Raw genomic sequence first — 27,740 nt, 5'->3', positions numbered from 1 at the left:
CCAGTTGTAGAAATTAATACATGTTTAAAAAATGTGTGATGCTCACTTGTTCCAGGACTTGTATGATTTGATATAAAGTCCCTGCTGGTTCTGAAAAAAAAAATGCACATAATAAATTCCGGATTTTCATGTTTGTTCCGCATTAAGTACGGAACTTAGAATGATCTCTGAAAGGAAAGTAGGAATTATTGGAATATTGGTTCTGGGGTTGAGTCGCTTAGCAGTTTATTTTTAATACCATTTATCAGATATATTTAGCTAAAAAGGTATAAGTTTCTTCAGAATTAAGCTGTTTTTATTATTTGATCTTTACAAGATATGCAATACAAATGTATACAAAAAAGAAAGCGTTACACTTTAGTGACGACATTCCGTGGCTTTAAAAATGAAAGGACAAAATTAAAGGTGGATGACTGTGGTTAACTTATGAAATTATAATAATAATTGATTAATCAAAGAGCATTTTAGTAAGTAGGAAAGATGAATAAAAATTGATGAGCATATTAATTACAAGCATGTCTTCGATGAACATAAATAGATAATCACGTATTGTTAAAAACAACTTATAAAACATCAGTTATGTTTAAGGATCAATGAAGATCATTTATGGAACAAATTAAACAATTACCCAAGCCGTGCACACAAGCTGAAAGGGTGGCAAGATCAGAAAATTGTTATTACTTGATAAGCTGTCTTAGAAAGAGTAATCAAGGGAACCAAGGTTATAGCAGTAATCAAAAGAATGTAATCCAGGGACAAAGACCAGACATGGAAAACAGAAATACACAACAAAGAACATAAAGTAACCAAAATCATACATACAAAGTAACATAAGCAAATGAGCAAATCGGACTCCACTAAAATCTGGGAGCATGGACCAGGTGCACCGGTAGGGTAAGCATCCTCTGCTTTTCTAGAAACACCCGCCGAGTTGCTCATAAAAAGTCAAGTCCAGGGTAGACAAACGAGGAAAGGAAAACTATGACCCGTTGAATAAATCAGTTTTCATGGTGCTGATGGATACACCATAACGATCCACGAGTTCATGATGACGACCATAAAACATCAGTAGTGATGACTTCAATCTTGAAGCAATATAACCCTGTTCCAGCGCGATACAAAAAGTCTGCTTAGTTTCGGCAAGCTCTGGCATAACGTATGAGTTGTGATATGAACACTCCATACGCAGGAGCCGAAGGGATGTTGCCGCAGATGAAAGGAAAGTTGACAATTCTGAATGAAATGTCATTACGTTTGTCGTAAAGTTTGGTCAATAGTTTTCCTTTACCATCGATTTCTAAGTGTAGGTCAAGATATGAGGCTGACTTCACAGTGTCTGTAGTATCATTTATCTCAAGTTCTTTTGGGTAGATGCGATGTATCAAATCCCCGAAATTAGGATTGTTTAAAAATAACACGTCATCTATATAGCTTAAACTGAGATTGAAGGATCTAGCCAAACAATATTCTTTCTTTCTGATCAGATCAGCTATAAAGTCAGCCTCATAAGAGTGAAGGAATAGGTCAGCTAGTAAAGGAGCACAATTTGTTCCCATTGGAATGTCGACCGTTTGTTGAAAAACACGTCCACCACACTGGACAAATATGTTGTCGATTAAAAATTCAGCATTTTGTAAACATCTTCCTCTGTATATTTGGAAGATGATTTGGAATTATTTCTTACAAAGTATGAGGAATCTCTCCCTAGAACTATATATTTGTATCTAGGTGTACCATCTTTTTTGGAAAAACAACGATGTATAATGTTTTTAAGTCGGGATTTTAACTGAGTATGGGGAATAGAAGTATACAGTGTTGAAAAATCATAGGTTTTAATGCTATTATATTCAGATGATAGTCTTGAATTGATTGTCTCCAAAAGCTCTTTTGAATTTTTCAGGATCCACATTGAATTAATACCACTACGGGAGTAACAGGTGTTGTGGTAGGACTGTAGACATGAAATGGAACTATTTAATCCCAGCTTAGAAGTAATATTTTGAAGTCTCTTCACCATGTTGTTGAGGTGTGTTATATGCAACATAGGTAACATGCACTGCAGTATGAATGGTAGCTTGAATAACCTCTGACCCTGTCTTAATTCAATAAATCAAGATATTAGTGTATGAAAATATGAAAGTCACTTTAATTCATTTGTATACACAATGGTGCTGCATGTGTACCACTAATTTAATTATGCAATCAACTATTCAACTACAGGTAAATCACAGACACAAGTGGCTGCATATCAGATAATATTGACGCACACCTGTCAATTAATTTCAAATAAACAATTACCAGTAGGAGATAGGTAGACAGGATGTTTAGACACTAATAAAACCATGCAGACTGTAATTTATATGGGTTGACAATTTTTTATGTCTGATATTGGAAAATGGTCATCAGTTATTTGCAAAATTTGTTGGTCAATAACCAGCATTTTTTACTGTTTCCGGATCCTTGCTTTGGACACTATAATGCACAAAAAGAATTTTTAAGGTGTGATCCTATTGACCCCTTAAAACTAGAAACCATAATAGATGTTTGAAAATGGCTTGAAAAAGGCAGGCATGGATTGTTATGAGGAATCCAATGAAAAAAAATTTTGAAATTATACCAAAAATAAAAAAGGTCTATTTTTTCAGGTGTGACCCATTTGACCCTTTATAACTCCAAAACAGAAAGAGATATCTGATGTCAGATTGTAAATCACAGGCTGGTATATTTATGAGGAGTCCATTTGAAAAAGAATTTTATAAATTGGATCAAAAATAAAAAAGTTGAATTTTTTTTTTTTGGTGTAACTTTGTCCCCCTATGACTTGAAAATATTCAAAAACACATAAAACCTACTTGATACTTTTTTTTACCAGAATTAAATAGGGGACACAATAAAAAAGAAAAAATATCAGTAAAATAGGGAAAAAAATAAACATTCAACATGATTTTTAATAAAACACCTATTTTTACCCTTGTTGGCCCTTTTTGCTAAAACAGTAGATGTTGCAAAGTGCAAATTAAATAGGAACCTTCCTGTAGTGATTAGTAAAATCGTTTTAAAATCATTTTTAAAATTTCAGAACAATTGGTCAATCACAACTAAAGTTATCACACAAAAATGAAGTGTCTTCAGTCGAGAACGACGCTGACTGTGCCATAACATTATACAAAGTGTACGTCTGCAATTTTTTTGCGGTTGTATAATAATAGATAAAAGTATTCATGTGAATGGCTTGTTAATGGACTTATCAGCAGTCTGTGTTCCTTTATTAGTTATGATGCTTGTATTTTCCATCTTGTAATTATAAATAAACCAATTAAAGCAAATATGGAAATTTCAGATTTGTAGGTTTCACTATTCTTACTAGTGCTTTAGCTTTAGTAAGCAGATATCATTAATATTCATATTTCTTTGAAATAAGAAAATGCTTTTAAACTATATAAGCCTTCTTGAGGCTCTGATAATGATTTTGGAATAGAATGCTATCTGATTTAACTTCCCAACATAGTCTTAATATGTCATACCTACCAACTTTTGAAAATCTCCATTGGGGTTTTTAATCAGTACAATGTGTGAATGGACATTTTCTGACATATTTTGCAAACTGCATGGGTTTTATTGTAGTAAAGATATGAATGAAATAACCACTATAGTATTAAAGGACCTTTTTCAATTGAACAACATGTGGATGCACTGTAATAGATTGAAGTTTGTAGGCTCATTTTTTATGTAGTGGATTCCTCAAAACCTAATTGAAATTCTGAAGTTTTAATTCAAAGAATAAATGAGAAATATTATATTTACTTTTAAAATACATGGAGCATATCTTTCCTTCATTCCATTAATGTCAATTGAAGGGGAATTAATGTCCAGTTTTGAACTTAAAAAGTTTTCTTCGACAAGTTCTCTTGTCTAAACATCCCATTCTTGGTCCATGTGAGAGAATGATGCAAAATAATATGATGGAAATTTGTGCATCTCTCTCTTTTCAAAAAGAGTAGGATAGCATAGGTTTAAAAAGTCTTCAAATAACAAAGTTTAATGCACCAAAATATAATACAGCTATATTTGGTAATGTTTTTTAGGAAAATCATTCTACTTTCAAATAAGAATTATCATACAAACGTATTGATATCACAAATTGTAAAATTTTTAGTGTTGTGAGGGCGGCCTATTTTCCTTCACAAATACAGGCTGTTAAAAAGTCAGTTTTGATTATGAAAACGTGAAAAAAATTGGTTAATGATCTAAGTGTATAAAAGTAAGCATTAGGGATTACCAGTACCTGTAGCTGTATATTGAATCAAACATTGTCATGCAAAAAATATTGATGTAGTTTTGCAGAACATATTTTTTTTGCTAATTTTAAGCCAGTTTTCATCAATTGTATGAAATTCATGCATGTTTATCAACCATATTGATGTATAGATTTTGTAACCAGGTACCTTCTGAATGAACTCCCAATTTTTTGTAATGATAAGTAGTATTTTTAATTAGTAAATAAAAATGTCAATATCAGTGGTACAAGCTACCTCATAAATGGGTTATAAAAATTACACTCTTGTGTTCTTGCATTTTGCTAATGATATGTTGTGTACTGTTTATTCTGCTGGGTTTGTTTTGTTTAGTTTGCTAGACATCTTTAATAGAATTGTATATTTGTGTTCTTATTTGTGTATCTGTTTATTTCTTTCAAGTAACATTTTTAAGACTCAGACCAATTCTGAGTATGATACCTTTGAAATCTGGATTATGAATAGTCAGTGTGCATAATCTTTCAAACTGTTGACATCTAGGAACCCCCTTTCTCTATAATACATTTTTTGTACCTTGTGAAGAACAGAGACTCCAAGTATATCAAATTAGCGCTGAAGTGATTTCATGACTTTTGTATGCAAATTCTTATTTGCAATTATAACTGTATAATAAAACATAATTCTGAATCTTATCTCATTATAAAATTTATAAACAAGGAAACAAGGTGTCTTGGCAATTTAAAAATTCTCTGCCTCTTATGCATGCAGTAACTGAGTGTGATACAGTGGATTCCACTTACTTCGCATAGAAAATCAAAGAACAAAAACAATTCCCATCCATTTAAAAAATATTCTCTTATTTGCATAACATAAGATTAAAAAATAAAAAATTCCTCTTCTTTGCATAATTTATTTTCAAAATTAACTCAAAAATGGATAAAATAACAATAGTACATCGTTAGTGAAACACCTCCATTTTCTTAAGAAGGTTGTTTATACAACTATATTTTCTTTTTCCTTTGAATAGTCACTAAGGCAGGAATTTAATTAAACATGAGAAAAGAAAATGTCTCATTGAAAATGTTAATAAAATCCCTAGAAAATATACATTTTTTTAATTGCATATTTATGTTAATTGCATAGTTTTTTTTTCTGACAAATATGTTATGCCATTAACAGAAACCACTGTGTACCTCTGGGAACGCATGCTTTACAAAGCAGTCAAGAACCATACTAATGATTTTCAGACCTATATCAGGCTGAAATCATAATATTGTTGTATCACTTGATGCTACATCTAGCAAAGGGCATTTTGCTTTACCATTAGACTCAAAGGGAACATAAACTGAACACGCAGGGACAAACTAACTAGGAGTTAGATGAGAAGGGTACAGGTTTACCTACCAGAAAGTTCAATACGTTTACTCTCTTTTAATTTACCACAACTTTACTGTGTTAGAAACCTGTTCTTTTGACACCTGGGTACAGTACCTGAACCGATCCGTGCAACAAAAATTGTGATCGGTCATCGATCACCAGTCAGTTTCCAATCAGTCATTGATCGATGAAAACGATGCACTAAACCAGTGATTGCATCATGTAACCACATTGGTGTCAATTTCTGAATATAGCTGAAATATTGCTGCTCAGACGCTAAACCCCAACAAATAAACAAACAATATATTTTACGATTCCCGGTGTTTTCTATGTCAATTTTAGAAATATTTTCATAATGTAATAAATTTAAACATCAATTAATACCTTTATTTTACATTTGTTTTATTTTTAACAGATCATCCGTCATTTTTCATTTAACAAAGCTGCAATCAGATAGGTCACCGGTAATTGGTTATCGATCCATCAGCAATCAATCAGTTAACGGTCATCGATCCGTCAAACCATTGCACAGATCGGTTCCAGGACTGTACTATTAGTGACGGTTATGCTTATATTTTAAAGAAAGTGTTCCAAGTCAATGGCTAATAAGCTTTTCAAACTGAAAAAAAACTTGCCACTGACAAATAATCAAACTGATCAGAAAAAGTGTTTTGGCGGTGTAGTGTTTGTAGCATTTATGACCTTTCAGAAACCTGGTACCACAGTGCAATGCAATGAAAGTCTTTTTGTTTCTTTCTTTTGGCTTGCACTGGCATGTGTAAGATGAATATCAGCAATATGGAGTAAAAAACAAACTAAGACAAAATCAATTAGGATACAATAATGCACTGTTTCATTGTGTGCAATTAACTTTGACCAATTAAGAAGTGTTGTTTCTGCTATTTTCTCTGAGGTGCAATATTGATATTGTCTTTTTTTTTCAAAATTTAATCATGCTTCCCGTTTCTCAGCAAATTGATAGTTTTTTGTAGCCAGGACAACAAGAAATTATAGGCAGGTTCGCTGGTGCTCTTTTGAGTTATTAAGAATCCATTTTTTATCACAAATTTTGTGAAGAGTTGAGAAGATTACATAAAACTTAGACGTACTAAACAGTTTCATTTGGTATTATATGATTATCTTTGCAAATATACAAAATATTCACAAAATGGACCAATTGGGAACTTGTATTTGAACTAATGGAGAAATGACACTTTCAAACCTGCTATTTAAATAGAGAATTTGATATACTACTGCAAATATTAGATATTAAAAAATAATATCAGAATGTGTTTTTTTAGTATTTACTTTCTAATTTTACATTATTTTCACCAGGTTATCTTTGTGTATGGTGTTTTCAGATTTGCTGTGGTGCGTAAAAAGGTACTGTTAGGTGACCAAGCCCTTAAATTGAATTCATTATTTGCTAGTATCGAACATGATTTCTTCGAAAATGTCGTCATTAAAGTTTTGTTTTTACGGTAAATGTCGAAAGGAAATTGTCGATGTATGTGTCTTTCTTCAATCCGTCTGTGGTTTCACATGGATTTGCCTTCAGCATTGTTGCATTGAGAATGTAAGGAGAACAAGAAGTTCCGAAAAGTATGGCCTTGAAACATTACCTTGTATGTCAGTAACAGGCTTGTAACATCCTCTGGGTTACTTAACCAGAAAAACCTATTACATAATGGTCATCTTTGTGTAATTTAATTTGCTATATCCTTAAATACTGCATATACATGTCAACGAAAACATGCATGAATTCCAGTCATATCATCGAGTACTGGGGTAAAGGACTCAAGACAGTCATTCAAGCTTGCACTGATTTGTGATTCCTTACAGCTGCAGCCATTTACTATGGGGATGGGTGTGGTTAATGAATCTTTCTTAACAGTTTGTAGGGGTATGTAGTGAACCATTTTTTGGGTTGACTCACAACCTGGTACTCACTCTATGAATCCAAGTTTTCTTAGTCACTTAAAATTTCTTCATACATTTTGGGCATGTTTGGATCTTTGCTTAATTTGTTGATAAAGTTTTCTGTCTATTTCAGAATAATATTTTTATTTGTCAGAATATCTTGGCAATCATCAGTCCAAGGCATCTTTGTACAGTATTTCTAGTCTTTCAGTGTAATTCCAGACTTCTTGTAAGACTCCTAAAAATTGACTACATTCTTTGGAGTATCATGTTGAGATATGCCCATTAATTCTAAGTTCCAAAATCTTTCTAAGTCGTGTTCCTCTAATTTATGGTCTAGCATTACATTCAGCGTCATTGTTGTCTTTGTAAATTCTTAGTTGTTCATTAACAGGTCATTGACTCTTGTCAGGTTTTTCTTATTTCTGATGCCAACTTTCTGAATATGATTTGGGTTAAAATTGTGCCATATTTTTCATGACTGTCAAAGGGATTCCTAACCTTGATACTTGTCTATCTCATTGTACAAAATACTCAAACTTCTCAATGACTTTGTTGGACTGGGAATATCAACTAACTTTTGCATATGTGCATCAATTATTTTCTTCTGTTGGCCAAATTGTTTCTTGAGTAATACCACTGCTTGGTCATAATTTGTCTGCATTAATGGCTAATCCAGATATGCATCTCTGAGCTGCATCATGAAGTTGAGCTTTCAGGTATGTGAATTTCTGAATATTTTACAGTAGGGGTTATGGTGTACAGTTGCTTCAAATGATCCCAAAAATGTTAACAATAACATGATATCTACAGTTGGGTCAGATACATGTACTGATAATTGGTTGGTCAACAGAGAGATTGGTATTTTGATTCATTTCACGGGGTGGATATGGTAGGCGTGCATGAGTGGTAGTGCTGATTTGAGGATCACCATTCCTGATGACTGTGTGGTTTCCTTGAATTTCTGAATTGTCACTTCGACAAAAAGATATAATCATCAGTTTCTGAGATTTTCTGCTCCAGAATGTCTCCTTCTGCTTCTTCTAATATCTAGTCATCATAAGTCTCCAAAACTTTCTGCTTTCGCCGACAGTTCTGTTTTGCTAATATTATTGTTTCGGATTATCTCTTCTATCTTTTTGATAAGATTTAGTAACTGCAATTCTGTGGCCTTGTCTCACATTTTTGAATTTCTCCATTGGTCACAGCACCAATATCTGGGATTAGATTGGTAAGTACTTTGCTTTTAGTATAACCAGAAGTTTACTTGATCTTTATACTTATTCTTGAAATTTCAACAAAACCTTTTGTACAGGAGGTGAAGACAATGAATCTAATATTTAGAATTACTTGATGACCAGAACTACATGTATTTCTTGACCTATAAATAATTATAAAAAGCAGATATGCACCTGTAAAAATATCATACAACACTTCTATTGCCATGGAAATTTCTTTTCACATGACACAAATGCCAACCAAGGTTACAAAAATCATATAAAAAATGTCAATCTTAGACTTAAATTTTTGAAATTCTCAGACATTCATTTGCTAATTTCTGAATTTTCCAACATCAAAAATATGTTAAAATTCCTTATTTCATTTTATGCATTTCAGTACAAGAAAATATTTTTGCTTTGCTTATGTCAGAGGGCAAGAGCTATTTGTCCACAAACTATGTCTTTGTAATTGTAACGATGCTCCATAATGTTAAAGTTATATATCTGATGTATATATAACACTGAGTCATACTAGTCTCACATGCTTTTAAGTAAATATTGTCACTCTAAAGCTCTAACAAATTCATGAAATAGACATAAACAATTTTGTTGGATATTTGTAAATCTGAGACCTTTGTGGCACTAGCCATGAATCTGATTCCAACATATATATACAGATTTCTATGAAATTGCATTATAAGGTTCCATATCTCCAAAGGGTTTGAAAATGAGAGGACAAAAAGGGTCAAATAACATACATTTTTCATGTTTTCAAACAATAATTTGAGTAAGAGTGTATGGATCTGTCACCATGAGCCAGTTGAGCATGAGGTTAGAGGAATTAACTCTGTATGCTTGGCTCCAGTGACTTGGGATATGTGTGTAGGTTAAGACTCTTTTATTGATATGTGGCAAAGTAACTACACATTTACGTTTCAACAATTTAATAATAACAATAGCCAAAAGTAACCAAAATATAAAATGCACTATTAAGATGGTCACAGTTTCTGGTTCTGTTATATTAACTTTCAAATTTTTAAGAACGTCCAAATTCACTAAATCCAAATTTGAATGAATTTTGATTAAGTCCAGAAGGTTAAGTTCTTATCCGGCGAGTATTGTAATCTGTTCCTTGAAAGTCAGATGAATCAGAAACGTTTGCAGATAGCTGGTTAAGAATGATTCAGAGTGACTGGAACTAGATGACTCTGTGGGTTCTACTGTATTTCTTCTGTACTGTTGTTAACTTCACTGTTACTGTTTCTAACTCTATTCTCATACATCACCACCTCACTAAGGTACAATAGAGTCTTCACAAGAGATCAAATTTAATACAAAAAAGACTATACAAAATTTTATATATACTCACCATCACTTTCACACACTCTCACTTTCATCTTTCATCTAGTCCCAGAACTGTATAAATAATCTACTGCACTGTACACATTTAAATTCAACTAAATGAATAAACTATCGCAATATGTTCATTTGACTTGTTCATATATAAATTTAACTGGAAAAGATTAAGGTAAAAAAAATAATAAAAACTTAGGTTATAATAGGGAATATGATATCAACAGGGGCTTACAATTGTTTGACTTTTTCTTCTTTGAAATTTTTTTGGCCTATATATAATTCAATATCATATAAGCTTCTAATTTTGATGTTTTAAATTTAGTAAGTTTGGAACCTTTCATCAAGTTTACATTTAAATAATATAGTTCTTTGTAACAGTCAATAGAAGAATCAATAAAAGTCCTTCTTGGGGATCACCCAAAAGGAAAACATCTTTTTTTCAAAACCAAGTCTGTAAAAAATCCTTGCAGACAGTCATAAACATGTTGCAAAAAAATAAAGTTGATTGCACAATCAAAAAATAAATGGTCGACTGTTTCCTTTTCATTGTTACAAAAAGAAAATGATCACTATTTTTAATGTGAATTTTGTACAAAAATACGTTTGTAGGAATAACTCTGTGTAAAAATTTAAATTGGAAATTATTCAAATAAACATTTCTACAACTCTTCTCATTGAGTACAAATAGTTTGTTCCATTCTTGGATTTCTACCTTTTTCCCACTTACAAAAATTATCATTTTGGAGAGAACTTTGCTGTTTAATGAGTTGTGTATAAATAAATTTAACTTTCTTGCAATGAACAACTCTATCTAAAAATTCATCACATGGCATGACATTTTCTAGACTGATATCTTTGACTTCTCTAATACATTTTTTAACATCAGAAGGTATAGAGCTTTATTCAAAGAAAAATATTTAACAAAGTTAAATCTCATGTAGTAAGGTATATCTTCTACTGATACATACATGTAGTAAGGTATGTATATCCTCTACTGATACATACATGTAGTAAGGTATATCTTCTACTGATACATACATGTAAGGTATATCTTCTACTGATACATACATGTAGTAAGGTATATCTTCTACTGATACATACATGTAGTAAGGTATATCTTCTACTGATACATAGTTCAAAATATCAAGTGCCAAACATTGTTTAATATCATTAGAACCTGCTAAAAAGGGTGTTTGATGTAATCTTTAACTTGGAGAAGTTTCTCTTTATTAAAAGAAAAGACTCATAAACCACCAATTTGTTTAAGTGATAAATTCAATAAATGCTGCCAATCCCCATTTGCACGAAGGAAAATCTTTCTCACCCATCCCATTTTTAGTTAAGTCATAAAAGATGGCAGATGAACCATTTCTCAATCCTCCATATGGTATGTCTGCTGTAAGTGTTTTGTGCTTATTTTTTTCTGTTTTTCCATCCCAAATAAAACCAAAAACCAGTTTATCTAATTCATTTATAAAATTCTGATTAATATCAGCAAGAGTAGTTAATAAATGAATCAATTTCGGCAAAGCCTAACTTTTAACCACAGTGATCTTTCCTTGAAGAATAAGCTTCCTGTGTTGCCAGCTTTTTAATAGTCTAGAAATTTCCAGCACTTTTTTCTTAAAATTTTTATTAATCAGAGAGGTCAGATCAAGTGAAAAGTCAATACCTAAATATCTATAATTTGTAACTGACCAATCAAACTGCTGATCTAGGCATAAAATATCCTTCGAATATTTCTTACGTCCAACCCACAGTACCTTGGTTTTACTACTATTCATTTTCAAACCAGAGGCTCCACGAAAGTCTCTAAAACATGACTGTGTTTCTCTCAGGGATGATTCTTTCCCATCTATCAATAAAAACATATCATCAGCATATTGACTTACAATAGGCTCTCCCCATTTAAAGCTAACCCCTTTCATATGAGGGTTATTTTTAAGCTTAATAGCAAGTATTTCTACTCCCAATATAAAAAGATAGGGAGACAGTGGATCACCTTGGTGACAGCCTCTACCTAAATTGAAAAAAAGAAGACGAGTGTCCATTGTTTATAACACAGCTCTTATATCCATTATATAGTATATCAAACCATCAACAAATAGAGTCTCCAAAATTAAAAATCTGTAAAGTAGATTTTAGAAATTCCCATTCAACGGAATCAAAAACTGTCTCAAAATCAATTATATAGTAGTTGTTGATAAACTGGACAATATCCTGATATTTAGACTGCCAAAAGGACTGCAGTATTGACTAAGACAGCGATAATGACCGATCTGTAGGCAGTCAATACCACTGTCCTACAGGCAGTCTAAATATCACGATATTGACCAGTTTATCAACAACTATTATGTTTATTTCATTGAGGAGAAGTATCCTCGATTTTTTTCAGAAAGCCATGAATATCTTGTTTCTGCATATTTACATTGACGACTGCTTGATCACGAATGCCTTTTAATAAAGGGATGTAACTCTAAATTTGTAACCAGGCATTACCATGATAGGCATATCATGTGCTCATGGTGCAACTCTTTATTTTAGTCTTAACATTTTCATGTTCCTTATATGTAATTTGCAAATTTTAGGGGTCTTTGACTACCTTCATTCTGGTCAAAAACTTATGCTGTCACAATCTAAATTTAGAGGTGTAACAAGCTTGAAAGTTTGTTTTTGTGTTTATGTAACTTCCCTAACTGTTCAAGGTCAGGCTTTGAGGTGTATTGAGTAGCACCATTTAGAGCATTTTTTCTATATCTTTGTTTCAGCTTCCAATGGTAAAAAGCTAACTCAAAATGGCAAGTGGTTCTGAAGTTTTATATAATAGAGGTACAGATGGTGATGATGATACTGCTGATCCAGAGAGAGTTCATATTTTAAGTGAACCAGGTCCTTCTGTTGACCAAGGTATAGAAACTGCAGGTGCAACTTCTGACGTGCATACATCAAAACCGAACACATCAGGATCTTGTGTACCACACCTACTCATTGAACTTATTGATGGTATAAGAGAAAACAAGGTGTTTAGTGGATGTGTTATATTTAATATTGTACTGATAATTTGTATTTTTGGTGTAACACTCGGATGGTTGTCCTTTGCCCAGAACGAGATAGTAGGGTATGATCCTAATCCAGATGAACTTTTCTGTTTAAAATGTGACAAGTTGAGGATATCAAGTCAAGAGAAACAGAAATATTTCCAAGGTGGCAAGGGTGGCAAGGATGACAAGGCTGACACCTGCTGTGCTAACAAGAAGGGTGTGTCATTCATAAAAGATCGACTGAATGAGGTACATATAAAATGAATTACATTGAAACCTGTATAAACTGAGCTCCTTTTGGACTTTAAAATTGGATCAGTTTAGACAAGTTGAATTACTCATGTTCGCAATACACACATACTGTTGTACATGTAAATAAAGAGACTTTTAAGAGTGTCTGGTTTAGACAGGTTTCATTGTATACAGTAATTTGTTTAACTTTTCTGTAACCTCTTTAAAGTTTTTGTGAAGTGCCGTGTTCAATATATTTCATAAATACATGTTTACAAGCTTGGTTCCATGATTTAGTCCTAAGATCCATTTGCCAATAGGATCATTAGTCCAATTGTTTACGCATGTGTCTTTGTTGACTTTTAGTATATTTTCCTATTTGAAGCACCTGTAACTCTAAAAGCCCTCATTCTGACAGACAAGAATACGGTAGATTTTTTTCATATCTTCATTTTTTTTAAAATTAATTAAAAAGGATATCAATAATAGATAATGATCATCCACAAACATGTTGAATACATCAGTTATCTCTAGCCCATGAACATTTTTTGGAGGAATTCTATAAGAGTGTACCATTAATCCTTAAAATTTTTGCTTGGCAGGACTCCGGTAAATTTGTTGTAGTCAGTATGAATATAATTCTTCATAATCTCAGTAGAAATTTCAGTAACCCACATCAAATTTTAGGGGCAATTGGCGAGTGGGCCCCTGCTAATTTCAAATCCTCCTTTCAAACAAGAGTTACATGTCACTAGTATATTGTTTACTGGTAAGCTTATTATTTGGTTCTCATGTGTGTCATCTACAAAGTCTCTTTTTTTTTCATTCCAGAAAGTAAAAGCAGTTTTGAATGAAAAGTTCAAAGAAAGTGAGTGTATATAATTACAAAACTTAATTTTTATACTACCACAAATGATTACCTGGTGTATAATTGTATGGCCCTAATGTATTTGTTGTCATTGTCTGTAGACACTTGGTTTTCTATCGCTGCCTTTATTATTAGTTGATTGATCTTAATAAAATTTTAAAGCAAGCTTCCAAAAAAACAAAAGAAAGTTTATTTTTACCTGGGTCGCGAAAGGCGGAAGTGAGTATAGGGGTCGAGTTATTCTGTCCATCTGTAACACTTCAGCTTGTCATCACAACTCCTACGAAACTACCAATCAGAATTTTATGAAATTTGGTATTTAGCAAGAACACCATATATGGTTGTGCACATTATCATTAAATGATTTTTTTTTGGAGTTATGCCACTTTGAACTTAGAAATTTACTTATAATCATCAAATATTAGCTTGTCATCACCATTCCTTCGAGACTACTCAACAGAAATCCCTGAAACTTGGTATTTAGCAAGAACACCATGGGTGGTTGTGCATATTATCAGAAAATTTTGATCTTATGATTTTTATACGCCTGTCTGAGATTGGACATTTTATGGTATACCGTTGACCATCCGTCTGTCATCAACACTTGGGACAATAACTTTAAAACTCTTTCACCAACTTTTATGAAACTTTAGTGAATTGTTCATATCTATTGAAGTAAGCTCCTTTTTGATTTTTATAAATGTCAAATTTTACATTTCCGTGTTATGAATTTTTTTTACTCTGTTAAAAAAAGCGGAAACGGCCAAGGAAATTTATTTGTTGAAAATCGTTGAAAACAAACCATTTGTTATGACGCACGACTACTTGAATTTCATTGAAGCTATAGTCTTGATAGTGCAAATTTTTTTGTCCATTTTTTATTTCCTTTTATTTTGGGGGCGTGTGGGTATTTGACAGGGCTCACACAAGATTGTTAATTTTTGGGGTTACCTCGTGATACTTTACCATGACAATCTAATCTATGAAGCTTACAACCTCGCTTTCATTGGACAAATGTGAAATTTAAGGCTCCATTGTGGGTATTGGTATCTAGAATATTTTCAGTCACTGTCATACATTGAGCAATCTTTTATGTATTGAATAATTGGAAATAGTTTACTTATTGAACCAATGAAATAATTGAAATAGGAAACATAGTACAGTGACCACACAGTTCACCAAATAAAAACTTAATCAGATTTTGGTATTAACAAACCCAGAATATGGGTCGACTATCTTTTTTGAAGATAGTACTTTAATTATGCCCCAAAAACAAGCATTTCGTAGAACTTAACTATACAGCTCAAGCAAAAGCATATGGATGTTAATGATATTGTTCCAGTGTTCTATACCACAGAGGTCAAATTGGGATTGGTTCTGATGGTTAAGACATGAACTGTTCAGGATTTCTAAAATTGTACCACTATATGCAATTTCATCAAAGGAAGGAAAATTAATCAGGGGTTCAAATTTACTTGTCCTGGCCTATTTTGCATCCTAAATTAAAGGTCCATCAAATGGAATTCAAATGTCTTCAATAAGAGTAAATGTAACAGTATGATAGGTTCAGGATGGTACAGGACCAAGGTGAATGAAATTTGAATGGTTCTGCATCAGAATTTGCTTATTTGAGCCCCTGAATATGTGGTACATGACAATGTAAATTCTTCAGGAGACTATGTCATCAATGTTACATACCAGTATGCTTTGTTAGTTTTGTCAGTGAACATATTTTAAAATGTTGTTGTCTTGATGAAAAAAGTTGATTTTTTTGTACATTTTAGAGCCCCTATTCCAAATCTGTATGAATGCAACAACTGCTGAACATCCTAGAAATTATATTAAAACAAATAATGTTAAAACTACGGAGAAGCAGGGAGATGGTAAGTTCATTGTTATTAATCAGGGCAATTAAACCTCTCTAAACAAATCCTACTTAACTAGAAAGCTGCTTTAACTCTGTTCTAGAATTAGGTTTGTACCTTTTCTTTTGATCTATAGGGAAATAAATATTGGTAGTATTTAGTATTAAGCCCTTATGGGATTCCATTGTGGTAGGTTTTGTTATATTTTTTTTTAAATCTGCATAGTAAGGGTTTGATCAGAAAAATAAGGTATACAACAATTATCATTTTTGCAAGTACATGTAATAAGTATTAAATTAGGAAGATTTCCATTTAAAATTCTCATGACAATCGAACTACTATCAAATCAGAACACACACAATAAAGAGAATTATTAATTGATAGTTTGAGTTGCTCTTTCCACTTAAGAAAACTTTTCAATTTTGACTGAGTAATGTATAACAACTGAATTAAGACTTGGTTAGCGTAGAGGTAGGTTTTAAGTTATAAAAATTCATGCATGCACTAATGCAGTCTTTTCTTAAGGTTTTATTTATTTTTAAATACACACCATTTCAGTTTATGTGAAGTTTTCATTGAACGAAATACAATATTTGCTGGTCATAACACAATATTTTTAATGGATCATCTTCATGTGAATTTTGAGTGAATGCTAGCATTGAATCCAGGTGACCACCAATGCATCCTTGACTAAAGTCAATATTAAAGTTTTATTTGTCAGTGACCAACAGACCTGCTCACATACTGATATTTTGTCATATTTAGCTGTTCCCAATCTGGAATTGATCATCTGGGACAGTGCTAACCCCATACAACTGAACATTGAATATCGACCAAATGATGGAGACATGAAAAGGAAGGGAGGTTACCAGGTCAGACGTGCAGGTTACTACCACATTTACAGCAACCTGATGTTCAAATTGCCCGTCGACAATACAACCCTACAGCCAGCAGACAGTGTGATACGCCATCTAGTGCTGAAATTCAGAAAAGATTATGATGTTGGAGAAAAACTACTTGAGGGGTACTCAACACTTTGCAATCCAGCTAAAGAAACCATGTTTAACTCATATATTTCCGGTGATTTTTTCCTTGAGGACACTGATATTGTTAAAGTTTATGTAAATAATCCAACATATTTGGCTCCCTTTGATCCTAACAGTCAGCAAGCTGATACCTGTAATGCAGGGTCCTCTTTCTTTGGCATGCATCTTATTTAAAACTAGGACAAAGTAAATGAAATTGTTTATCTTTTTATCTTTTTATAGAGCATTTGTTAATATTTTTGTTTGGTCCTTTTTTAATTAAAAAAAAAATATTTGGCCTTGTTATATATTTGGCAATAATAGTCTTCACTAGAATAACAGAAATATTGGTTGGTATTTGTTTTTTGTCATCATTTTCAGTGATGATGTGTAGATTTTAAAACTAGCTCAACCAACTTGCCATATATTTGACCAATATCGTCAAAATGTTAACAAAAAACTTCTACTATTAAGTAGCAGTCTGTATAAAAATCAGACAGAAGGTGATTTACGCATGTTAAAAACCCACCTAGTTTTTCATTAGGTTGTTGTGCTTTTGAGATAAAAATCATATAGATTGTACATGAAATTTGCACTTTGGAAGAGTTATTGTTCTTGATTTGGCTTCATTTGGTTGATTTCAGTGGGAGATGAATATATGATTTTCTTAAAAGTGCAGATTTGAATGCAGAAAAGATTGTTGTTGTGTGGAAGTATCATATGTAGGCTAAAAAAGCATTGTTTGTTTGGTGGGTTTTTCTGACCCATGAATCACTTTACTATTGGCACTGTCTGAATTTTATGTGGACTGGTACTTAAAAGCATAATATCTGAATATGGTACTATACACATACTTCAATTTTGTGCATGTCGTATTACATTTATGGGTCTACAAAATTTATAACAATGCTAAAAGGATTGTTTAATTTTCTCATTTAAGTTTGAACGATTGAATGAAAGGCATAACATTAGAAATAAGTGAAAATATTCACAATAACTTCCCATAATCAGCCACACAGGGTTTGATTTAAGGTTGTTATTTGCAAATATGTAGATTAGAGGGAAAGCACGTTATTGTATGATATATATACCTTGTTTACAGTGATTTGGTAATTGTACATTTCTCCAGTGTGTTTGATGGGGAAAAAAATACATTTACCATACACACATATTTATTGTTTTGTATAATCTAATTTTAATTAGCAAATCATATTCATACCTTGTCAGCAATTTATTTTATCATGTTTTATTTCACCTCTCATTGCATTGTTGCTTGTAAGAGGCTGTCCAAGTAAAAATCAGACAGATCCTATGATATGGGTGGCACGTCTTCACGTTTGCTTGAAAACTTTTTTATCCCACTAAATGTTTTGTTTCAGTGAAATGTATACATCATATAAATGTCCAACGGTATAAAGTTTGTTTAAAATTGACAATGAATGACTCAGAAAATGATTTTAAAGTTCCTTAACAAAGCAACATAGGTCTCACTAACCACTTCTAACGTTTCCATTACTTTACATGTTAAACAAGTAATTTTCAATGTTTCACTGTGATTCCCAGGACAAATGACACGTTAAAGTTGCATACCATTGCGGAGCTTGGAAAATAAGGCTTTCAAAATCATTATTCTAATGGTATGATGACAGTAGAAATTCTTCACAAAATTTAGTTGAAAAAAAAAATACTGAAAATCAACATTTTTACCTTATCTGCTAACTGACAGCATGGAGGCAAATTACTCATACATGTAAACAATATTCATACACTTTTGTAGTAAATTACAAATATGATTTTAAAGTACACATTTTCAGCTTCATTTTGACTACTTTTTGATCAGAATACACACAAATAATGCACTTACAATGCATATTCAGTGTGTTTTTGGTACTACATAGGGGGGTGGCCATTTGACCCAGAAGTGGTTAGTGAGACCAAATTTCTGTTCAAATTAAAGAGTTATCTCCCCTTTTTTCAATGAATTTCAATGCTTTCTATAAAATTTATTTCTCTTTAATTGTTGCAGTTAATCAAAAACCAGTATTCAACAGATACATTTGTGATTTGAAACATCTTAAAATATTTTGAAAACAAAATTTGTCATGTGCCACCTACTGCCTGGTGTTTGCATTAACACCCTCTTAAATATTTTAAGGATGTGTATGATGATTTTATTTAACCATTTGATAAACTAATTTTAAGCTTGCTTTATATCATTCTGATTAGTCACCTTTTTTCTATAATTGTATTAAAAAGTTATACGCAATTAGTTACATTTTAGGCCATTCATATAACTGCTAAGAAAAATCCTTTCACTTTTTTTACAACTCTAGGTTATAAATTGGTATATTTCATGTCTTGATTGGGGTCCTCTTTTGTAATGTTTGTAAACATAAAGGGAAATTCTTTCATGGATTAGATTTTTTATCAACAATTAGAGAATCAACTCATTAATGACATGAAGATGTGAATTCCGAAGAAAAAATGTATTCCATTGTTGCAATCTTATTTAACATCCTTAACGCCATATTATATCATGTTGTAGTCTTTTGATTAAGATAATTATATATGTCATGATTTTAATTTTTATGTAATCATGTATTATAAACTTGTCGTAAATTCTATTAAATGTAATATATCTTTTTCTACTTCACATAAATTGTATCCCACGTATTATTAATCAGGGGTCCAAATTAGAGATGGTCTATGGGAACCATCAATTTTCAACTTGGAACCTTTTTAAATTACATTTACCTAGGTCTGGAACCTTCAACCAATTTCATTGACACTTTTTGGGACGATACTTTGAAACTTGGAATAGTTCAGGACCTTCCACTTACGAAAGTTAATTTGGATCCTTGTATCAGTGTGTGTGTTAACATCATTATTTAGGGTAGCACATGTTTTCAATATCTGGATATTTGTAAACTTGCCACAGAATCACAAATGTTAAGTGTTGTTATTCTATTTTTTTCTCTGTGTATTTATTTTTGCATAAATACTCTTCCAGGGAAACTAAAATATGTGGATATGAAAACATGACTTGAAGACATTAAAAACATTTGTTCTGTTGTATAGATATGCTGAATCAATATGAAACTTTCTAATTTCATCTTATCAAAGAAGTGTAATGCAAAGATTGAATTGTTTTTTTAATAAATCTCAAATAATTTAACGATAATACAGAAAAATTCAATACCCACAAACTTAGTGAAGTACAGTAGCTATAGAAATGAGTACCCACAAAAAGTACAATACCTGTATTTTTTTCAGATTCACCTGGTTTTTAAATTAATGTCTATAGTTAAAAACCAAAATTTATAAATTGACACAAAGGAATGTACATGTAAACAATATTGAAATATTTTGGCAGCTATAATAAATGATTGGACTATTTTCACATTTTATTCATTCTTTGAATTTTTGCTGTAATTTACCTGTATCAGACAATCATTTTTAAGCTTTAGATTAGATTTAGTTAGGACAGTTTAAAGGTTTCTATCCCATCAGGTAACAGTTGTTGGAGCATGGATATAGGAATTGCAATAAAAAAAAAAAAAAAAAATTCATTAGTTTGTTTCTTTTTTAGATTGCTTTCATTGATGTGTTGTTGTTTTTTTTTTTTTTTTAAATTTTGCTTGTTAGTGTAAGTCGATGCAGATTTGTTGTACTCTCATGAAATTATACATTCACAGAATGTATTAATTTTATTACATGGTCAGTGTTTTTAGTAAATAAGCCACAGTTTTCTCCATTTTTTATTTTTAAATATAACCCACATTTTGGAAGCTGTTCACCTGGTAATCATGCATGTTGTGATTTATGCATTGAATATCACATGTTTTTATTTCGTGATGTGTTGTTTAAAATGCTCTGGAGGATTGACATTCACTAAAGGTTTCTTATAATCTTTCTTCTAGTGGCAGAAAAATATCAACATAATGCACTATTATTTTCTTTTATGAGGAGATAACTTTTGATTAGCCAACATATGGCTTTATATGGAAATCACTTTCATACATGTTAACCTTTGGAGCAGTTAATATGGGAATACAGTAATTTTCATAAAAAATCTCCTACAAATTTAAACATTTTTACGTAGGAGTTTCCAAATTTTTCCTTGTTTTGGTGGCAGTGCCTCCTAATGTGAGAGGGTTAACAGGTATACACTTTTTATGAGCAATCTAATATAAAAAAATAATTGTCTGACCATAGGATCTTAGATGGACAACTGCCTATTTATAGATTTTGTATCAATTTATGGCATGGTGACATGAAAAGTAAACAAATCTTTTTTTTTTCAGAATTACAGTGTGTTTTATTTCATGTCTACCTGTTATTATACTTGACTAATTAGTATGAAACTTATCCATTGTTCTATTTTATCACTGTAGGTAGAATCTAATAATACTTCATCATTCTACTTTCTGTTCAGATGAACTTTCTGAATAGCCAATCAGATTTCAGCTTTCTGAGTTTCATGCTTGTAAAGTAAAAAATCATCTTAACAGAAAGTAAAAACAATGTTGTTAAATCCTACAATACAAAATATTACAATTAGGTGTAATTTTGAATAAATTATTACATTTCTATTAGTAAAATAATAACTAAATTTTGATGAGTTTTCATGCTAAACTTTGTTTACTTTAGTATGTTACTGGTAGTGGTAATTTTAAATAACATGTGTGACAAACAGTTGGAAAATTATTATGTCCATTTTCAGATCTTTTTTACAAGTAACTTTTTTCCTATCAGATTTGAAATATTGTCCATAGCATTATTAGTACCTTTATAGCTTTTATTTAGATATATTTTTTAGTTCAGAGCTGCAATGTAATCAATGAGGTTTTGTGCAATTCTTAATAACACTGGAGCAGCATAAAGCTGGGAGAATCTATTCTTCATAGGTTTTGTCCTGATTTATATGTTACTTACATTCTGTTTTTGGTCAAAGATTAGTCTATTATTTTTTTTACTTAAAGTAAGGCTTCTCCCAGCTTTTCTTTGAATAATAGATGTATATCGTTAGATATATTATGATATTCAGCCATTTGAATACCGATGTATCAAGTTTTATTTTTTTTTTATTTTATTTACTACATGTTTTAGAAGTTCTAATAGTATATAGATAAGAGGTTTTGTTTCAGTGAATTTTTCAATATTGACCTCATGACTGAAATTTTCTTGATTTGTGTTTTCATTAGGATTAGATTAATGAATAAATAGTGCCTTGATTTTTTTAGCTCACCTGACTGGTAGGGCCATATGAGCTATTGCATCATTTGGTGTCTGTCATCATCTGTCATCCGTCATTAACAATTTCTCAAAACTCTTCTTCTCTGAAACTACTGGACCAATTAGAACTAAACTAGGTATGAATGTTTCTTATGGTATGCCGCTTAGAACTAATGGGGGAATTTTTTATTTGTTGACAAACATGGCTGTCATGACTGAAAATAGAACATAGGGGTCAGACAGAAGTTTTTTACATATATATATCTCCAGAACCATTAGATTTATTTAAATTCTGATAGTATTCTGAAATGTTCAGCATGATGAGATCTGTCTGTGATAAAATTTCCTGTTAATCTGTTTAGCCATGTTGGAGTTATTTCCCCTTTCCAATTTTGTTATCGCTATTTTTAATGGTATTATAAAATTTTTCTTTGCTACTACTGGACAGAATTCAAGAAAAATTTATTTGATTGTTCCTTAGGTATGAATGTAAGGATTTTTTTTTATCCTAGAAGAAACTTGGCAGCTTTACAAAATAAAGAATGTTGCTGATCAAGTCAGATGAGTGATTCTTGCTCTTTAGAGCCTCTTGTTTAAAGAGTTATGTTACTGGCCTTATAGATTGCAGTTAATAGTGCTTGATTATTTTTAATTAACTACTTCAAAGAAGAAAATTTTATAATATGATAAAAAAAATATATACAATAACCTTATAAAGGTATATTAAGAAAATTTCAGTCCATTGGTATTGAATTGATTTACATGTATGTTTGTTTTCATTTGCTTGTAGGTTGAATGCTTTTTCCTAATTCCAATAAAGTTTTAACACCATATCTCAGGTAATTAATTTACCATTTCAAGTAACTTCTTTGTGGTTATGTTGTTTGTGAATATGGGGACATGGGGGACACACCTCTTATCCATTACTCCTCCTATACCTCTGTATGGAATTTATTGAAACGTTCACAGAATCAATATTGCATGTTTCTGTTGTGTACCTCATTTTGATCTTAATCAGTATGGAGGTTTAAGGTGCACATTACATGTATTTAATTGGGGATTGTAGGTATCATGTTAGTAAGCATTGCTCTGTTTTTATATGGTTGCAAAAAAATTCTGGTTGGTCATTGGAATGGTGCTGTTGTCTTTGTTCGTAGACACTTGGTTTTGGTGCGATGACTTGAGTATTATTTGGTTGATCTAAATAGAATTTTACCACAAAAGGAACGTTGGTAATGATTATGACGGTTTTGGCCCAACTGTTTTAGAATTAGGGGTCAAAAGGGGGCCTAAAACATTTAACTATATAACTCTATTTAAGTATAGGGATGTCTATGATATTGTTCTACAATATTCTATACCACAGCGGTCAGGCTTCGATTGATTTATGAGGTAAAGACTAGAATATTTCAAAAAACAGGGGCCAGAAACATGCATTTTCCTAATGTCCCAACAATAACTTGACTTTTAGTGAACAAATCTTTTTGATCTTTTTTTCAAGGTGCAATACAACAAAAGGATTAATGGGGTTGTGACTTGAGCCAATTTAAAATAAGGGGCCAAAAACTAGCATTTTTTCTGATTTCTGGACGATAATTAGTTTGATTCCAGTCTGATTTTGAAATAAAAAATATATCTCTTTCAGTTTGGAGTTATAAGGGGACCAAGCCCCCCAAAAATGCACTTTTAATTTTGGTGTGATTTGAATTTTCTTTACTGGATTGCATGTGAAAATCCCAGCCAAATTACTAGAGCTTGAAGAAGTATGCTTACCAAAATTAACCATTTCATTTACTGTTTTCGAGATAATGAGGTACAAAATGATCTTGAAGCAGACCTTTATACTTAAATTTAATTTCAAAATAGAATATAGGGGTCAGACAGTAGTTTTTCGCATATATCTCCAAAACTGTTAGGTTAAGCCAAATTCTTTCAATTGCTGAAATGATCCTTATTATTTGGCCTACAAAAGTCTCATGGGATAAAAGTTGTCAGACAACCCCTTGTAAGAGTTTTTGCACTTAAAAGGGAGAAAATTATGTTTTTTATACAGTTTTCAGCCAATATCTTGAAAAATATGATAGATAGAAACTTCCAATTAGTGAAATAATCCTAATGATAAATCCTACCAAAGTTTTCTTGAGTAATATTGTTGGACAACATCTTGTTAAATTAATGGCCCTTGAATTGCAAAGTTCAACCAGGTGAGCAATTCAGGCTCCTGGGAGCCTCTTGTTCTAGTTTCAAGTTATATTTATTCACTAAGTAACCATATGCAATATCCCATAAATATGGGAATTGCCAATTAGCGGCAGTAGGCACACCTGCTTTCAAAAATGATGGCAATAATAAATCTCCAACATTTAAAAGTGCTTGGAATTTTATTTTTTTTTTTGTTGTTGTTGTTTGGGTTTTCAACACACTTGAAAGCACTCTTGACACAAATGATGGTGCTGAGGTAAAGGTGGAAAAGAAATGTACCTGGGTTACATCAAATAAGCCTAAATAAGCCTAAATCAGCACTCAAAAATGTATTTATTGTTTTATGTACTATGGTTACTACAAGACCCTACCTGATTCTTATCTGGGTCTGGTTTCATAATCCTTCAACTAAAATTTTGACCAATTAATTCACCCATTAAAAAACTCAAGGATTTGTGGAACATTCCAGTTTTGTTTAAAAAAAAACATGAAAAATGTAAAAAAGGCATAGACATATAAGGAGAATTCAACATGTTACACTGGGTATTTACTGATTTTTATTTATTTTTATTTTTTGTGTCTCGGCCAGTAGTCCAGATAAAATGGTAGAAACACTTAAAGCATTACTCGATGATTTTTAGGAATTTGTGGACTCCGCCAATAATGACTCACAAAAAAAAAACTATTGGTTTTAATCATGAATCGGTACTGCTTTGCGTGAATCGGGTTTGTCAAAAACATAGACAGGGAATTGTCATCAAGTCAGGTCCAAAGTGAAAGTCCAAATATCTGTAGATCTTGTATATCTTTATTGCGAATGATGCAATGTGTATCGTAAGAATGCGTTTAATATTAAACCTTTAAAATTTTAGCATAAAATATCAATTATTATTCTTTGAATTGAACCCTATAGATACTTAGGAAATTTTCTTGAAATGATTTTCTGAGGATGATATGGATTGTTTTGACGAAAACAAAATAATTTCTTTTCACCAATGTGAAAACACAACCGTTTGCTCTTACTACCTTTAATTTTTAGTTTTCATATCAACTCGTAGGTCGTTACGGTATATCCATCTACACCATGATAACTGATTTGTTCAGCGTGTCATAGTTTTCCTCTCTCTTTCGTCTACCCTGAACTTTACCTTTTTTATGAGCAACTCGGCGGGAGTTTCTAGAAAAGCAGGGGAAGCTTACCCTACAGGTGTGTCTGGTCCATGCTCCCAGTTTTTAGTGCATGCATGGAGTCCAAGTAGCTCCTTTTTAATGTATCTTAAACAATATTTTTTTTCTTAAAATGTTGGTCATTCTATAACTACGTTGGCGACAATTAATACTCTTGTCTTTTCAAGTCCAGACTATGAAAATCTTATATCAACCCTTGAAATCGGAGTCAAATCGGCTGATAGAATGGTTTAAACTAGTTAAAATGCAGCAAATCCTAACAAGTTTCATGTAACAGCAGTTGGGAAAAAAACATTTGACATGAACCCAACAACTGAAGCCCAGAATTAAAAATTAACTTGTGAAAAAGTAGTAAAATTGTTAAGTATATAAATTGACTATCAGCTGAAATTGTACTATATGTCGAAAAGCGGCTCAGCAACTTGATCTTAAACAGCTGGACCCATTTCTTTCTGGGCTTAACAAAATTTATCATACATTCATTATTAGCTTATTTAATTTTTGCCCTTTTGCTTGGCATTTCTGTTCAGAAACTAACACTAAAAATCAGAGAAAGTACAGGAACGAGCACCTAGTTAATTTCGTCTTTGACCATTTTGGATTCATTACAGAGAGTTCATTTGCCTACCCTACAGATCCGTCGTATCAGAACCATGTCACTGGAAACTTTAAAAATCGTAAATAACTTATCTCCAAATTGTCTCAATAACCTGGTCATTAAAAATCAATCCAATTATTCTTTCAGAAACAGTAGTATTTTTGATATCCCACGGGTAAGAACTTCTTTTGGCAAAAAAATCATTTCGTCATGTAGCTCCTGCATATGTTATAGAGCAGCTTGTCTGGAAATTTCAGGACAGGACGTAGCTTTTCCCAATTTAAAAGTTTGCTTCAGTCATGGCATTTATGGCTCAGAATGTAGATGTAGTGCATGGTTATATGTATTATGCTTTTTTTTTACTTTTTATATTTGGCTTGTATTTCTTTTTAGTGCTTATAATTGTACTGCTTATTTATGCTTGATTGCTATGCGTGATAAATTGCGTGCTATGAAATTCCTTAGATATGCATGAACATTTGTTTTTATGTTATGTATATATTTATATTCGGTGAAAAGCTCATGAGTGTATGTCACAATCTTGCCCAATCAAAATAAAGTTTTCTGTGTCTATGTCTATTGACAATTAATCTCTGGGATATTTACGCCAATTTCATACTCCAGCAGTGCTAGAGGTTGTCTAGTAAGCTATTTTCTGACTTGGTGCTATCCTAACCGTTGGTGTATTCAGGAATAGAATTCCAACCACTTACATTGTATAGGAGTAACCAATGTCATAGAAGTATCATTTAAAATACTGATACTTCCGAGTCGTTCCAACCAAATTTGTTCTAAAACAGTAAAAAAATATATTTCACTGGGAAATCAAAATCATGTGGGTCATTTATATAGGGTCTTTTAAATATATCTTCATGGACAGGAGTGATTTAATCCAGCGGCTCATAGAAGGGGATCGATCCAAAAATTTACGAAGGACACCACTCTATAACATGCGCAAATTTTGCGCAAAACCGAAGGGTTCCAACACCGGATCTGCCACTGTTACTGGCCACATAAAAGTTTATTTTGATTTTATCCATAGAAATGAAAGCACTATAGTGTTGCTAATAGTTCTGGCCGTAGTTGTGGCAGTCATGAAACACTCGAATTATTATCCTTGAAGAGAATGGAATATATATGAACCAATCTATTGTATCGGCGTATATATTTCACATTTAAACTCAATTAGTTAATTTTTTTCCATTGCTTTTGTTTGTTTTTGCTGTTTTTGTAAGTATGGGTATGCGTATTTTTCTCCCTCCGTCATTAACTGGTGTTGCTACGTTAACTGATGTTCCGTCTTGTAGATTACAGTTAACACGGCATTAGGCTTGACGTGAAACATTTGAAAATACTTC

The 27,740-nt window shown here is 32.0% G+C and overlaps 1 protein-coding gene across 1 annotated transcript; it reads left to right on the top strand.

The window, feature by feature from the left end:
• Positions 1-144: 144 nt before the first annotated feature.
• Positions 145-20,555, top strand: LOC148625345 (uncharacterized). Its single transcript, XM_088568787.1, has 5 exons — positions 145-266; positions 12,898-13,419; positions 14,233-14,269; positions 16,054-16,152; positions 16,900-20,555. The coding sequence occupies exons 2-5, from the start codon at positions 12,925-12,927 to the stop codon at positions 17,352-17,354; spliced, it is 1,086 nt and encodes a 361-aa protein (XP_088424913.1). The 5' UTR covers positions 145-266; positions 12,898-12,924; the 3' UTR covers positions 17,355-20,555.
• The last annotated feature ends 7,185 nt before the right edge of the window (positions 20,556-27,740 follow it).

This window comes from Perna viridis, chromosome 2, assembly GCF_037379345.1.
Source record: "Perna viridis isolate PV_CMFRI_1.1 ecotype Kerala chromosome 2, ASM3737934v1, whole genome shotgun sequence".
NCBI lineage: Eukaryota > Metazoa > Mollusca > Bivalvia > Mytilida > Mytilidae > Perna > Perna viridis.
Note: the sequence above shows the minus strand (reverse complement) of the source record. Positions and strands in the feature narration are given on the sequence as shown.